This window comes from Antechinus flavipes, chromosome 3 (assembly GCF_016432865.1).
Source record: "Antechinus flavipes isolate AdamAnt ecotype Samford, QLD, Australia chromosome 3, AdamAnt_v2, whole genome shotgun sequence".
Classification (NCBI taxonomy): Eukaryota; Metazoa; Chordata; class Mammalia; order Dasyuromorphia; family Dasyuridae; genus Antechinus; species Antechinus flavipes.
In genome coordinates this window covers 226,225,030-226,238,379 of record NC_067400.1, presented here as the reverse complement: position 1 = coordinate 226,238,379, position 13,350 = coordinate 226,225,030, and the positions used below count along the sequence as shown (strand labels likewise).

Here is a 13,350-nt window from a genome sequence, read left to right as displayed (position 1 = left end):
GAATAAAATTTCTATTTAAGCATTTACAATTTAGAAATGAGCAAACACTACCAATTGGAGTTCAATATTATTTTATTGGTGGTCTACAATTAATAAAGTGATGAAAAAATGATAACAATACAGATGTAACTTAAAAGTATGTCTTGAGTACATTATTTTCTCCCCAAAGAACCAACTGTTAAATATTTATCAATACAGTCTTCCTGTGTGTAACTATAATATTATTTAGAAAAAAATAGAAATTAGAAAAAAGCAGAAAATAAACTTCTAAGAACATTATCCAATGAAACATCTTGTTTAATTTTATGCTCAGTTTGATTTTTTTTCTTTCTTGTGGTTTTTCTCTTCTTCTAATTTTTCTTGCACAACATGACAAATATGGAAATATATTTAAAAGAATTGTACATGTTTAACGTATATCAGATTGCTTGTTGTATTGGGGAATAGAGAGGTGAAGGGAGGAAGAAAAAATGGGAATTCAAATCTTACAAAAATGAATAATGAAAACCATTTCACATATAATAAAAATAAAATACTACTAGGTAAAATAGAATAAAATTTCTATTTAAGCATTTACAATTTAGAAATGAGCAAACACTACCAATTGGAGTTCAATATTATTTTATTGGTGGTCTACAATTAATAAAGTGATGAAAAAATGATAACAATACAGATGTAACTTAAAAGTATGTCTTGAGTACATTATTTTCTCCCCAAAGAACCAACTGTTAAATATTTATCAATACAGTCTTCCTGTGTGTAACTATAATATTATTTAGAAAAAAATAGAAATTAGAAAAAAGCAGAAAATAAACTTCTAAGAACATTATCCAATGAAACATCTTGTTTAATTTTATGCTCAGTTTGATTTTTTTCCCCCCATGATCTATAATCTCTTCAATTTTACATTTTTTCTGGAAACATTTTATTTTCTTCCCAGATCACCTAAGGAAAGAAAAAGACAAAAAAGGATACCTGATTAAATTTTTTTGTGTATCAATCAACTTTATTATTTTTTTTTATAAAAGTATAAGACAGAAATGGAAAATGAATAAAAATCAATGTATAGGAATATAGAAACAAATATCTCATTGGTAAAAGTTAATGGATTAGTTGAGAGTTAAAATTTAATAAATTAAAAGTTAATAAGATATCTAAAATTATCCCTAATTTGGTCTCCTAATATAGAAGACAGTAGGAATTATTTTTTGAAGCACATAATACCTTGAAAAAGGAAAGTAAATGTAAAGCTGTGAATAACAATCACACAAAATGAGCACAAAATAACATGAAGGGAGGGGCAGGCCCCTAAAGGATTGCACTTTATTTGGATTTATAACTGATTAAAAACCTGAGCCAAACCTGAGCCTCCTTAAAGTGTACTTTTTTCCTTGCCTCAGTGACCTCAGGCTATAAGTATCTTACCACTAATAGCAAAGCATAGTTCTGCCCATCCTCCTAATAATGAATATGTTCATTTTAAACTCTATTCAATTAACATTTATTAATCACCTACTATGTACCAAGCACTATTTTAGTCTCCCTTTGTCAAAGACAAAGAATGATACAATCCTTTTTGCAATGAGCTTGCATTCTAATGGGTGGAGAACAAGAGGACAATAAATTATTTATCCGCAAAGAGTAAACCTTCATTAAGACTTTGGGGACACATCATTTAAAAATATACAAATTAAATAAAAACAAATACAAAATAGTTGAAGTTAAGGTAGTTGAAAAAGGCACTAACAATGTGGAGGAGATCAAGAAAGGAAGAGAAGAATTTTGTGTGAAGTAAAGATTAGTTGAGTGCAAATATGTATAGGAATATAGAAACAAATATCTCATTGGTAAAAGTTAATGGATTAGTTGAGAGTTAAAATTTAATAAATTAAAAGTTAATAAGATATCTAAAATTATCCCTAATTTGTAGATGAAGAAATTCAGGCTGTTTTGTGACTTGCCCAAGAGTACATGCCAGCTACACTATTTTTTATCTAGGAAAACTCAAACTTATTAATAAGGAAGGGAGGTAAGCAACGATGACATGAAATGATTTAAAAGAAGAGGGAAGCCCAACTATGTTAAGAACAGTGGTAAAATCCTTGGAAGGAGAATAACATACTCCTTCAAAATTAAACTATAATTAAATAGTTTTTAGAATTTCTATACATCTGTTCTCCACTATCTCCTAGACCCTATAATTGTGAGTTTGGGAAATACAGGGAACTTGGTTAGTTGGTTGGCTGTTGCCCACTGTTGAAGAGGATAAAAATGACATCACTATGTAAGAGTGAAATTAGAGTGTGCCTGACTGATTGTGGCTGAGCAGACCAATATGAGCTCAAAGTGCTCTGCCACATGTTGCACACAAATAATCCATATGAATATTTGAGGGATATCTTTTAATTCATGCATAAATGGGCCTTAAATGAGGGAGACTTGCACAAATTCATCAGTTTTACTCTTTCTTCTAAAGTCATCACTGTCCAGCAGCAGGACAGAGTCAAAATGACCAATGATGACTCAACATGCAGTGGATGACCTTGATGCCTTCTAACTTAGATACAGAGAGAGAGAGAGAGAGAGAGAGAAAGAGAGAGAGAGAGAGAGATACACTTATACACACAAAATCACACATTCCTTAAAACCAGTTCTGTAAAATTATAGCAATACAACTTACCTTGAGATATTTATAAAAATTATCACTAACTTGGTCTCCTAATATAGAAGACAGTAGGAATTATTTTTTGAAGCACATAATACCTTGAAAAAGGAAAGTAAATGTAAAGCTGTGAATAACAATCACACAAAATGAGCACAAAATAACATGAAGGGAGGGGCAGGCCCCTAAAGGATTGCACTTTATTTGGATTTATAACTGATTAAAAACCTGAGCCAAACCTGAGCCTCCTTAAAGTGTACTTTTTTCCTTGCCTCAGTGACCTCAGGCTATAAGTATCTTACCACTAATAGCAAAGCATAGTTCTGCCCATCCTCCTAATAATGAATATGTTCATTTTAAACTCTATTCAATTAACATTTATTAATCACCTACTATGTACCAAGCACTATTTTAGTCTCCCTTTGTCAAAGACAAAGAATGATACAATCCTTTTTGCAATGAGCTTGCATTCTAATGGGTGGAGAACAAGAGGACAATAAATTATTTATCCGCAAAGAGTAAACCTTCATTAAGACTTTGGGGACACATCATTTAAAAATATACAAATTAAATAAAAACAAATACAAAATAGTTGAAGTTAAGGTAGTTGAAAAAGGCACTAACAATGTGGAGGAGATCAAGAAAGGAAGAGAAGAATTTTGTGTGAAGTAAAGATTAGTTGAGTGCAAATATGTATAGGAATATCCAGTACAAAGACACAGAGACAATGGCATATGGTGTGTGAGAAAAAGAGAGACCGGTTTTACTCTTTCGATAGTCCCAACTCCCTAGGGATACCTTACAGACTTCTCAGTTTGAATGCTAGATAGAATTTCTCTCTCCTGAAAAATTTTCCACTTATTCTCATAATGGAAGGGTTGGTTTTTTTTCAGGGATTTTTTCAAATATGACAGGGATCCCTGTTACATAAAGACATTAGCTTGAATTATTGTATTTCCTACTGTTCTATAAAAAAACAAGTTAGAATTCTTATCACATAGCTTTCTGATTATTGAATGAAATTTTCTTGCTGATTGCTCCTGATGTAGGTCACTTAATTAGATTCATTGAGGGCCTTCTATTTTTTTCCAAATTGATAGCTATCCCCATGAGGTATAGAAGTATTATACAATTGTTTTCATGAGTGCATCTAAAAGTAATTAAAAGAAATTTTTAATCATTCCCTTTCCTCATTTGGATGAAGGAATAATGGAATAAGTTGAACTGTGCCATTCAGTTCAACATTCAATAAGAACCTACTATGTATGAAGTCTTAGTTAGTTCCTAAAGTTTAAAAGACATATTCCCAAAGAGTTATGGAAATATTTCATTAATGCAATAAATACAAGATCATTTTGATGGAAGAGAATAAAACATACTGGGGGGAGAGTCCTGGTGTCTGTAAAAGATTTGCATGTAGGAAGTTATGCTTGAACTAAGCCTTGAAAGAAAATAAGGATTCCAAAAGGAGGAGATGATGGGAGAAGGCATTGCAGGCATGGAGAGCAGCTTATGGTAAGGCATAGTGATACCATGTTGATTTCAGAGAACCAATGAGTTCCATTAGTGCTGACGAGTATGGATTTCTCAACTGTTTTTAAAAATTAAATTTGACTAAAGACTAAACTTCACAATTCAACATTATTTTGGTAAAGATTATGACAAATCCAAAAAAAAAAAAAAGCATTTAATTAGATCATATAATTTGTCTCTTTTGAAGTCAGCAAACTAGCATCCTCAAAGTTGTCATTTATTCACTTTAGTTCATTAGCAACATGGAGGAAAAGAATGGAATCGAGGTCATGTTTAATGGGGTGTCAATGCAAATGTCATTGTTTACTTTGAGCTAGTAAAGGGAACTTGCAAGGTTCAGAGCAGCTAAGAGGTAGAGTGAATAGAGTGGCAGGCCTGGAGTTAGAAAGACTCATCTTCCTGAGTCCAAATTTGCCTTCAGACACTAGCTCTTTGAACCTAGCCAAGTGATTTAATCCTGTTTGCCTCAATTTCCTCATCAAAAATGGACTGAAGAAGGAAATGACAAACCATTCCTGCATCTTTACCAAAAAAACAAAAAACAAAAAAACAAAAACAAAAACAAAAACAAAAAACCTCAAAGGAGTCATGAAGAGTCAGACATGACTGAAAAATAATTGAACAACTCTGAGTTTAGAGGGAAATCCTAAACCCTCAGAGCAGTTATTAGTCCTTGGGCTTCTGTATGGATAAGGATTTGAATTACAAGTTGCAATTATGTGAGTGGTTCACTTTAATTAATTCTTTTATTCAACATCAATTAAATGCCTGCTGTATTCCAGACAAAATGTCAAAAAATTAAAAAAAGGAAAGGTTTGCTAACAAATTCCCAAGATGGTGATTTGCATAAACTATGGGAATGAAATTTATAGAAAGTATTGCTATTTCTCAATAAATGTTGTTAGAGATAATAGTTTGCTGTGTCTTGGACCTGGCTTAGTTTTGGGGGGTTCATCACTGAGGCGATACAAGGTGCTACCTATAAATCAATTTGCTACATGGTTGATGTTTTTCAATCATTTAACTAACAAGCATTTATGAATTGCCTACTATGTTCTAGGCACTGCTCTTAGTACTAGGGAAATGATGATGAAAATGAATCCATCTCTGCCCTCAAGGAATTTGCATTCTCTCAGAGGAGAAAATATATCCATAGTTATATACAAAATAAATACTATTGGCAATAATATCCTGAAGTGTATAAGAGCTACACAACAACAACTTATTTCACCTTTTACAGAGATATCCCATAATGAGCAGCATAGTGAAGGCTATTCCCAGAAGTGACATGATTACAGGCAGAGAATTATCTTTACGGACTTCGTCACCTGATAGAATAAGAATATTAGATTATAACAAGTGCTAATCTCAAACTTCTCTTGTTTCCTGTGAGGTAACTTGTAATTTGTTCAGTTTAAAGATTTGAGCAGGAAACGCCAATAGTCTATGAGACCTGCCATACATCTGGTGGTTTTGTGTCATGGAAACTGTTTACTTGGCTTAGCAGATCCTATCTGACCCTGCTAGCAATAAACCCTCTGTTAATTTTCATGGGATAAGAAAGCTTACAGTCACATACTATTAGAACTTTGGAAATCTAATCCAATCCTTCATTTTTTATGTGAAGAAATGATTAGACATTTAATTAATATCAGCTAGCAATGGACAGAGCTAAGATTTGAACCCAGGTCTGCTAGGTCCCAATGCACCTCTCTTTCTATTACACCATGTTTCACAGAGTCTTAGAGTTAAGGGTTTCAATTAGTCCAACCCATGCTCATTTCTCAATGATTAATAAACTCCTAATATATCGTATTCTCCTCATTCTAGTAATTTTTAATCCCTTGGCTGTCATCATCCAAAATCTATTCTCCATATTTTTTGCATCCACCTCTGCTCTAAGGGTGCCCATCCTTTCCCCAAATTCTCTGGAATGTCTGCAACCAATCTGCTTTCACCTTAAAACTTTTTTTCCATTTCTCCTTTTTTACTTGGGGGAGGGAGGAGAAGGCTTGATCACAGAGTCCTAACTACTTCCAATGACACAGTCTCTTTGACCATTCTTTCCACAGGACATTAAACAAAACTAATCATAATCTTGAATTACAGTTACACTTACATCTTGACTTTCCCCAATTCTGATTTCAATATATCTTGGGTCAGCATAAGAAATTAAATAGTAACTTTGGGGGAGTTTTGTAGAAACTGCAGATATACATAGACCAGCAGATGACATACATAGACAGCAGAAATCATAAAATATATGTATATTGTATTATAGCAGCACTCCATAACAGAAAAAGAAAAAAAAATCAGACTGATCTGAAGGAAGGAACAAGAATTTTTGGATTTTCCAGATGATAAGAACATGCATTCCCAATTTTTTTCCTTATTTATTTCCCTATTTATTATTTTTTGGAATGCATACTTGCTAAGCAATTTTTTTTAATCATAAAAGTTTAAAAAAATTAGAAAAGATTTTTATTGTTTTACTACCATATTTGTTATACAGTGACTATGATAGCTCGAACTGTTTAAATACAAGTAAAATAACAATAGCAAAAATAATGTAAGGGAATTAAAAGTAATTTTACAAGTAATAGAAAAACACTTCTTTTCTCTAGAGTAAAGGGACTGGATTAAAACTGTTTTAAGGAACACTTTCTTTTTTTTTAATTTAAAATGAATATAAAATAGAAAAAACATATGTGCACAGTAGAACATATGAGAGGATTCAAAATACATAATTATAAATTTCTATTTTAAGAAAGCATATATAATAATAAAACATGTATTCAAAATTATTCATCTTTTTTTTTTGATTCTATATAGATTCACTTTTGTTTTCTGTTGTACATTTTTTACTTTCTTCTTTTTTCCTCCTTCCTTTCTCCTATTTCCCCCAAGCAGGCTACCAGTTAAGCACAGTTATATTTATGTCTATAGATACACACACACACACATATACTATATGTATACCTATATATTCATTATCTCATTTCCTATCCATGCTAACTCTTCTAATTTACTTCTACTAACTTCTTCCACTTTTACTTTCATGCTATTATTTAATCTCTCCCATCCCAAGAATCCCTCCCATGTCCTCTTCCCTCATCCTTTCCCTCACTCTATATATCTTTCCCATTCCACATGGAATCTTATTCCACTCCAGCTAATCTATATCCCTTCTATATCCCACCTTATTTTGTTCCCTCCCCCTCTTATTTCTTTATATATGTTGTTCACTCTCTAGCCCATTCCCAATGTAAGTATTCTCCAGCCCTCCTCCTTCATCTAATGCTTCTGTGTCAGTTCTTTTTCTTGTACCTCAATTGTAGAGCCTAATTATGGTTTTTATCTTTTCCCATATGGTTTTGTGTTTTAGAATCACATCAAATTCAGTTCTACCCTAATTTTCTTTGGACTACCTCATTACTAATGACAACCTTAGAGATAAGGTTTACATTTCCAGATATAAAGCATAAATAGTTTATCTTTATTGAGTCTCTTGAAATTCGTCTTTGATCCTGACTCTTAAATGTTAAATTTTCTCTTGGGTTTAGGTTTGTTTGCAAGACAATGCTGAAAATATGGCACCATTTTGGATGTCCTTTTTTTTTTTTTTATTCAATATCATATTTAATTTTATTGTATATGATATTTTTGGCCTCAGCCGTAGTTCTTTTGTTTGTTGATGGTCTTTTATCATAGCTATTGATAGGTCATATGTGACTCTAATTGTAGCTCCATTATATTTCAAAATATCTTGTTGTTTTTTGTTTTGGTTTGTTTTTTGGTTTTGCATGTAAAATTTTCTCTTTGATCTGGGAGTTTCGAAATTTAACAATAAAGTTCCCGTATGTTTTCCTTGTAAGATCTCTTTTAATTACTGATCAATGATTTAAAAAAAAAATTTCTTCTTTCCCCTTTTGTTTTATCCATCACTTCAGGTCATTTTTATTTGATTATTTCTTATGTTATTTATCAAGCTTCTTTTTTTGGTCATGACCTTCAAGTTAAGTTTTTTCTCCTTAATATGTTCTTCAGATCTGTTGTTTTTCTTGTAAGATGTTTCATATTCTCTGCAATTTTTTCATTTTTTATATTTTGTTTTGTTATATTTTTTGGTTTCTTAAAACTTCACTGGCTTCCCCTTGATCAATTCTAATTTTTAAAGAGACATTTTCTTCCTCAAGACTCTGGATTTCCTTTTCTAGTTGGTTGACTTATGTTTGTGGGCTATACATGTTTTTTTTTTTATCTGCAGAAAGTAAGAGCATTTGTTGACCCCATTTTATTGTGCATTGCCCTTGCTTTTTGTTAATTGTTTTGGCATGAGTCATGGGTCTTGTTTTCTTAGATTGTTCTTATTTTTTTTAGGCTTTTCTTCAATCTCTCTCATAAGATTTGATTTTGATTTTTAAAGTTTTTGAGTTCTATAAATCCTTTTAGGACAAGTAACCATTAAAGGTTACTCTTTGGGAGAAGAGGCTTTTTATTTTTTTACTTCAATATCCTCTTTTGAAGATTAACCTCTATCTTCCCTATTCCAATAGTAACTTTTTATATTTAGGTTCTTTCTCTTTTGCCTGTTTAAAAAAAAAAAAAAAGAACTTTTATTAATGTAATTGTCTCTAATCTTAGAGTAGTGGGAATGGTGCCTCTGATTTCAGGTCTTCTTTTAGTTCTCTCCTCTAACCCAACACCCCAAATCAAGAATTTCATCCTCCTATAAGTTCCTACAGTCAGCAGCTTCCCTATCTCACTGCTTCTACACTCACTAAGTGTGTTCTGGTACCTTCTTGACCAAGGTAGAATCTCAGCAGCAGAGGTGGGCAAGGCATTCCTTACTAACAAAGGTTCCCTCAATCTTCTCAGACAGCGAAGATTGGCCCCCTTCACTGTCAGGGAAGTAAAAGTTCCTGTTGTTGGAGCTGAAGCTATCTCCCAAACCCATTAGTCCCAGGGCTTCCAGTATGCCATTTTAGTAGAGCTAGGATGTAGTCGTTTACCCTTCACACAGCCAAACCTTGATCCTAGAGATTTTTTAGGATCTTCTCTGATTGTTCCAGGGGGACTCCTGTTCTTCCCCAAATCTTATTTGGTTTTTGCTGGTCAACATTCATCCTGAGGTAAAATTTTGTTTTGTTTCTGGGAGAAATCTGGAGAGCTTGGAATTTTCTGACTTACTCTACCATCTTTCCAGAATCCTCTCTAAAGAACACTTTTGCCATTGACAATAATAAAAGAATGCATGTTTAGACTATGTATTACACAGGCACACATTTTTGATTTATGATAATATAGAGCATCTATTTTTACTACAATCATGAATGCTTGAGAACTGAAATTAAAAATGCCCACATTAACTATACCTGTCACTAAAAGCAATTATTTCTTCCCCTTCTCCCTTTCCCCATCACGAAAGCCCAATAGTATACTGTTTTCTTTTATTGGACTTAAAAGCTATTTTAACTATACCTTTTGAAATCATATTATATCAAAAGCCCCATGCCAAACATGAAAAATACTCATGAAAATCCCATAGTCCCATATTAATCACTTCAAATGAAAACAGTTTACCCCCCCAAATTTTAACATGTTAATTGCCTCTCCTCCCTAATGTTAAACATTTTAAAATTACATAGGAAATTTAGAAACATTAAAAGAAATCAAATAAGCCTGTTAAGTCAAAACAAGAATTTTTTTGTAGTGCCAAATAGATAACAAATGTATTACTGTATATTTTTCACAATGAAGAAGACACAAGTTAAAAGGCTGATTAATGTTCTTCTGCTATTCTAGGGCCTTCATTTACAGAAAATCTATTGCCTCTCAAAGTAGCTAAAACCACTTTTGGATGGTATTAATTGCTAGGAACATTTTCTTTATATCAACCCAAAATCTTCTCCTTCCACCTTTATTCATTTTTCCAACTAGTTCATCAAACAGCACTAGAATAATCTTTCTAAGGCATAGATTCTTCCCCCCAACCCCAGATTTTTGTTTTCCAACTACCATGTCAACTAATTTCAGAGATAGGAAAGAAAGTTCAGGGAAATTTTTCATCTTAAAATCAATTTAAATACTCTTTACATTTTACATTTAATCAAAACAACTCATATATACAAAGCATAAATCTCATATTACTTATATGCTCAAAATCTTTACAATTTCTCTAGTGTCACCTTGAATCACATATTATATGATAATCTCTTTTCCTTATCTTCTCCTACCACTTGTAAGTTCTGTCTGTACTCTATTAATTTGCTTTTTGGACCTTTATAAATATGTTTACACATTTTTTTTTCTTTTATGCCTTTTCAGATTTTATGCTCCAATGTAGAAAGAACACTTGTTCAGATGTAAGAAATATTAAAAAAAAAAAAATCCTGACCTCAAAGAAGCTCTATATGGGGTTTTACTAAAGTAATTTTCATTTATTTACTAAGAATAAATCACTGAGTTTCTAATTCTGCTGTTCTATATAAGGTTTCTATAAATGATCTACCTTGAAATAAATGGGATACATGAGGAACATGGAGAAAGAAATTATCTTTCTCCTCATAGCCAGACTTATCCAAAATTCTATGTATAGAATTACATTGTATAGAATTACATTGAAAAACTGTACCACAATCACATTTTTGTTAATAATTGCCAGTGTATACACTCTTGCATTGCCATGCCAATTTAATCTATCAGGGTCCCCATGCCCAAATCATTTCTCTGTTTGTACTATTAGAAGATACCTTGTTTCCCAGAGCTAAGGCCCAGGCTTACTACAATGGAATAAAGAAAGCTTTTTGCTAATAATTATTGTTAGCTTTTGGTTTTGTTTTGTTTTGCTTTGCTTTATTTTTTAGAGTTAACTGTGGTTTTTGATAAAACTATGTGAGTTCTCTGGTTTTTTTTTTTTTTGTTTGTTTGTTTATTTGTTTAGAGTTAATATCAATTATAGAGCTGCTGTGCCTCTTTGGTCATTTTTTAATCGTGTTAACAAGTTCAATTCAACAAACATTCCATAGATAGATATGGGCCAGGAACTGTACTAGACAATAAGGATAGGGATTGATCTTCGACCTATGATTTCATTGGTATAGGGAATTCTGTGTTTCATTATTGTCATTCTCTTGGGTGAAATTATTAATTGTTTCTATGATTTGCTGTTTGACCCACTCATTCTTCAGGATTAGATTGCTTAATTTCCAACTAATTTTAGTATATTTTTTTCCTGGCCCTTAATTATATGTTATTTTTATTGCAGCATGATCTGAAAAAAAAAAGCATTTACTATTCCTGTCTTTCTGCTCAATTCTAATTTTCAAAAAGTTATTTTTTTCTTTAAGACTCTGGATCTCCTTTTCTAGTTAGTTAACTTTTTTTTCATAATCTTGGGGTTTTTTAAATGATTTTATTTTTTATTTTTAAAAGATTATTTTCTTCAGTGTTTTTTGTTTGTTTGTTTGTTTTACTGTTATTTTTTTTTTGCATTTGGCCAATTACAATTTTTGAGGAATTGTTCTCCAGTTAATTTTTGTCATACCTCTTCCAAGCTATGGACTATTTTTTGCATCCTTTAAATTTCTTTTCCCAATTTTTCTTCTACTTCTCTTATTTGACTTTTAAAATCCTTTATGAGCTCTTCCAAGAAGGCTCCTTGTCCTTGAGACCAATTCATATCCCACTTTGAGATTTTGCATGTGGTATTTTGTCCTCTTCTAAGTTGATCTTCCCAGTCATCATAGTAATTGTTAATTGTTAAAACCCCTTTTCTTGCTAGGTATATGCTCTCTGAACTCTATTGTATCTCTTCATTTTGTCTATAACCTCTTCTCCTAGATAAACCCACCTCTTGACAAATAGAATGGCCATTGTGAATTCTTTACATGGCTGAACTCCTGCATTTGGTGCCTACATCAGTCTCATCATTTGGTACTAAATATCAAACACATCATTTAAAACTAAAAATTGCTCTCCTCAATCACTTCACATCCATATCATGGAATAACAGATTCATTAACATATAAGATAATAGTGTGTATGGAAGGGGAGAAATTCTCCTATCTATCATCACCATCCTCCTATGGAACCACCTCCCCCCCAGATTCCTCCTTGAAGAGAAAAGCCAATTCTTCTCTAGCATCTTCCACAGAGAGAGATGCCATCTGAGGCACTCTACGTATGTATAGGCCTTTATTACCAAAGAACAGAAGCAGTCACAGTTCAAGTTCCCAATTATTTGAGTAAGGGAAAAGTAAGAAGAAAATAAAGAAGGAAAAGCAATTAAATGATCAGTGGCTTAATCCAAAGAATATTTCAAAGGGGAGATATATTTACAAGAAAAAAGTATATTACACAAGAAGATATGGTTAAATTAATAGTTACATTCAAGAAATTAGTGTTTAGAAGACTGGTACACAATTTTGAAACATAATGAATATGGATTGTATTTGGAGTTAAAAGTCTTGAGTTCAAATTTTGATTCTACTTATGTTTGACTTTTGACAAGTTACTTCACTTTTTCCCAGTTTTGTAAAGTATAAAAAAGGAAGTGCCTGTACTAAAGGAGATTCAATTTCAGGGTCACCTCTCTGTGAAAATCTGGGACATTTATTAACATTTTTTTAAAAAATCTTTTTGGCCTCAGAATTTTTTCTTTTTTTAAATCTGAGGGGGTTTTTGTTTGGTATTTTTGGTTTTGTCTTATTTTTCAAGTATAAAATTCTAGAAATTCTATCTTTTCCAAAGTAAGCAACATTGTTAGTAATTTCCTTGCTTATTCTATACATAAGGTCTTTTCTAAAGTTTCTTTCAGTTCTAAATCTCTGAAGATCACATCTCACATCTGTAATTTGTTGTCTTAGAGACTTGTCTGAGGCTCAGACATGTATTTGCCCATGATCACATGGCTAATAACTGTAGAAAGCAGGATCTTAACCTAGATATTTTTGACTCCAAGAACAACACTTTATAAGTTCTGATGTTTCTCACAGTGTGAAGGCTTAGATTATAACACTTTCCATGAAATTAGGCTTGAGAACTTTGGCTGTTTGAGTCATATATCCTTTCCCATGGCTCCTATGGCCAGACATATGGGAGATATACCAATCAAATCCCCCCCTCCACAACATGTGTGTTAGAATTAATTAAAG

General features: G+C 32.2%; 1 protein-coding gene across 2 annotated transcripts in view; it reads right to left on the bottom strand.

Moving 5' to 3' along the window:
• Positions 1-604: 604 nt before the first annotated feature.
• LOC127553694 (interleukin-3 receptor subunit alpha-like) overlaps positions 605-13,350 on the bottom strand; it is a 47,459-nt gene continuing 34,713 nt past the window's right edge. Inside the window, exons 10-12 of one of the 2 annotated variants that reach the window (XM_051984605.1) lie at positions 5,427-5,523; positions 2,681-2,763; positions 605-945 (exon numbers count right to left, since the gene is read on the bottom strand). In XM_051984605.1, coding sequence (XP_051840565.1) covers positions 2,706-2,763; positions 5,427-5,523 — 155 coding nt within the window. In that variant the 3' untranslated portion in view covers positions 605-945; positions 2,681-2,705. The remainder of the gene's footprint in view (positions 946-2,680; positions 2,764-5,426; positions 5,524-13,350) is intronic. The other variant, XR_007951807.1, reaches the window with a different exon arrangement.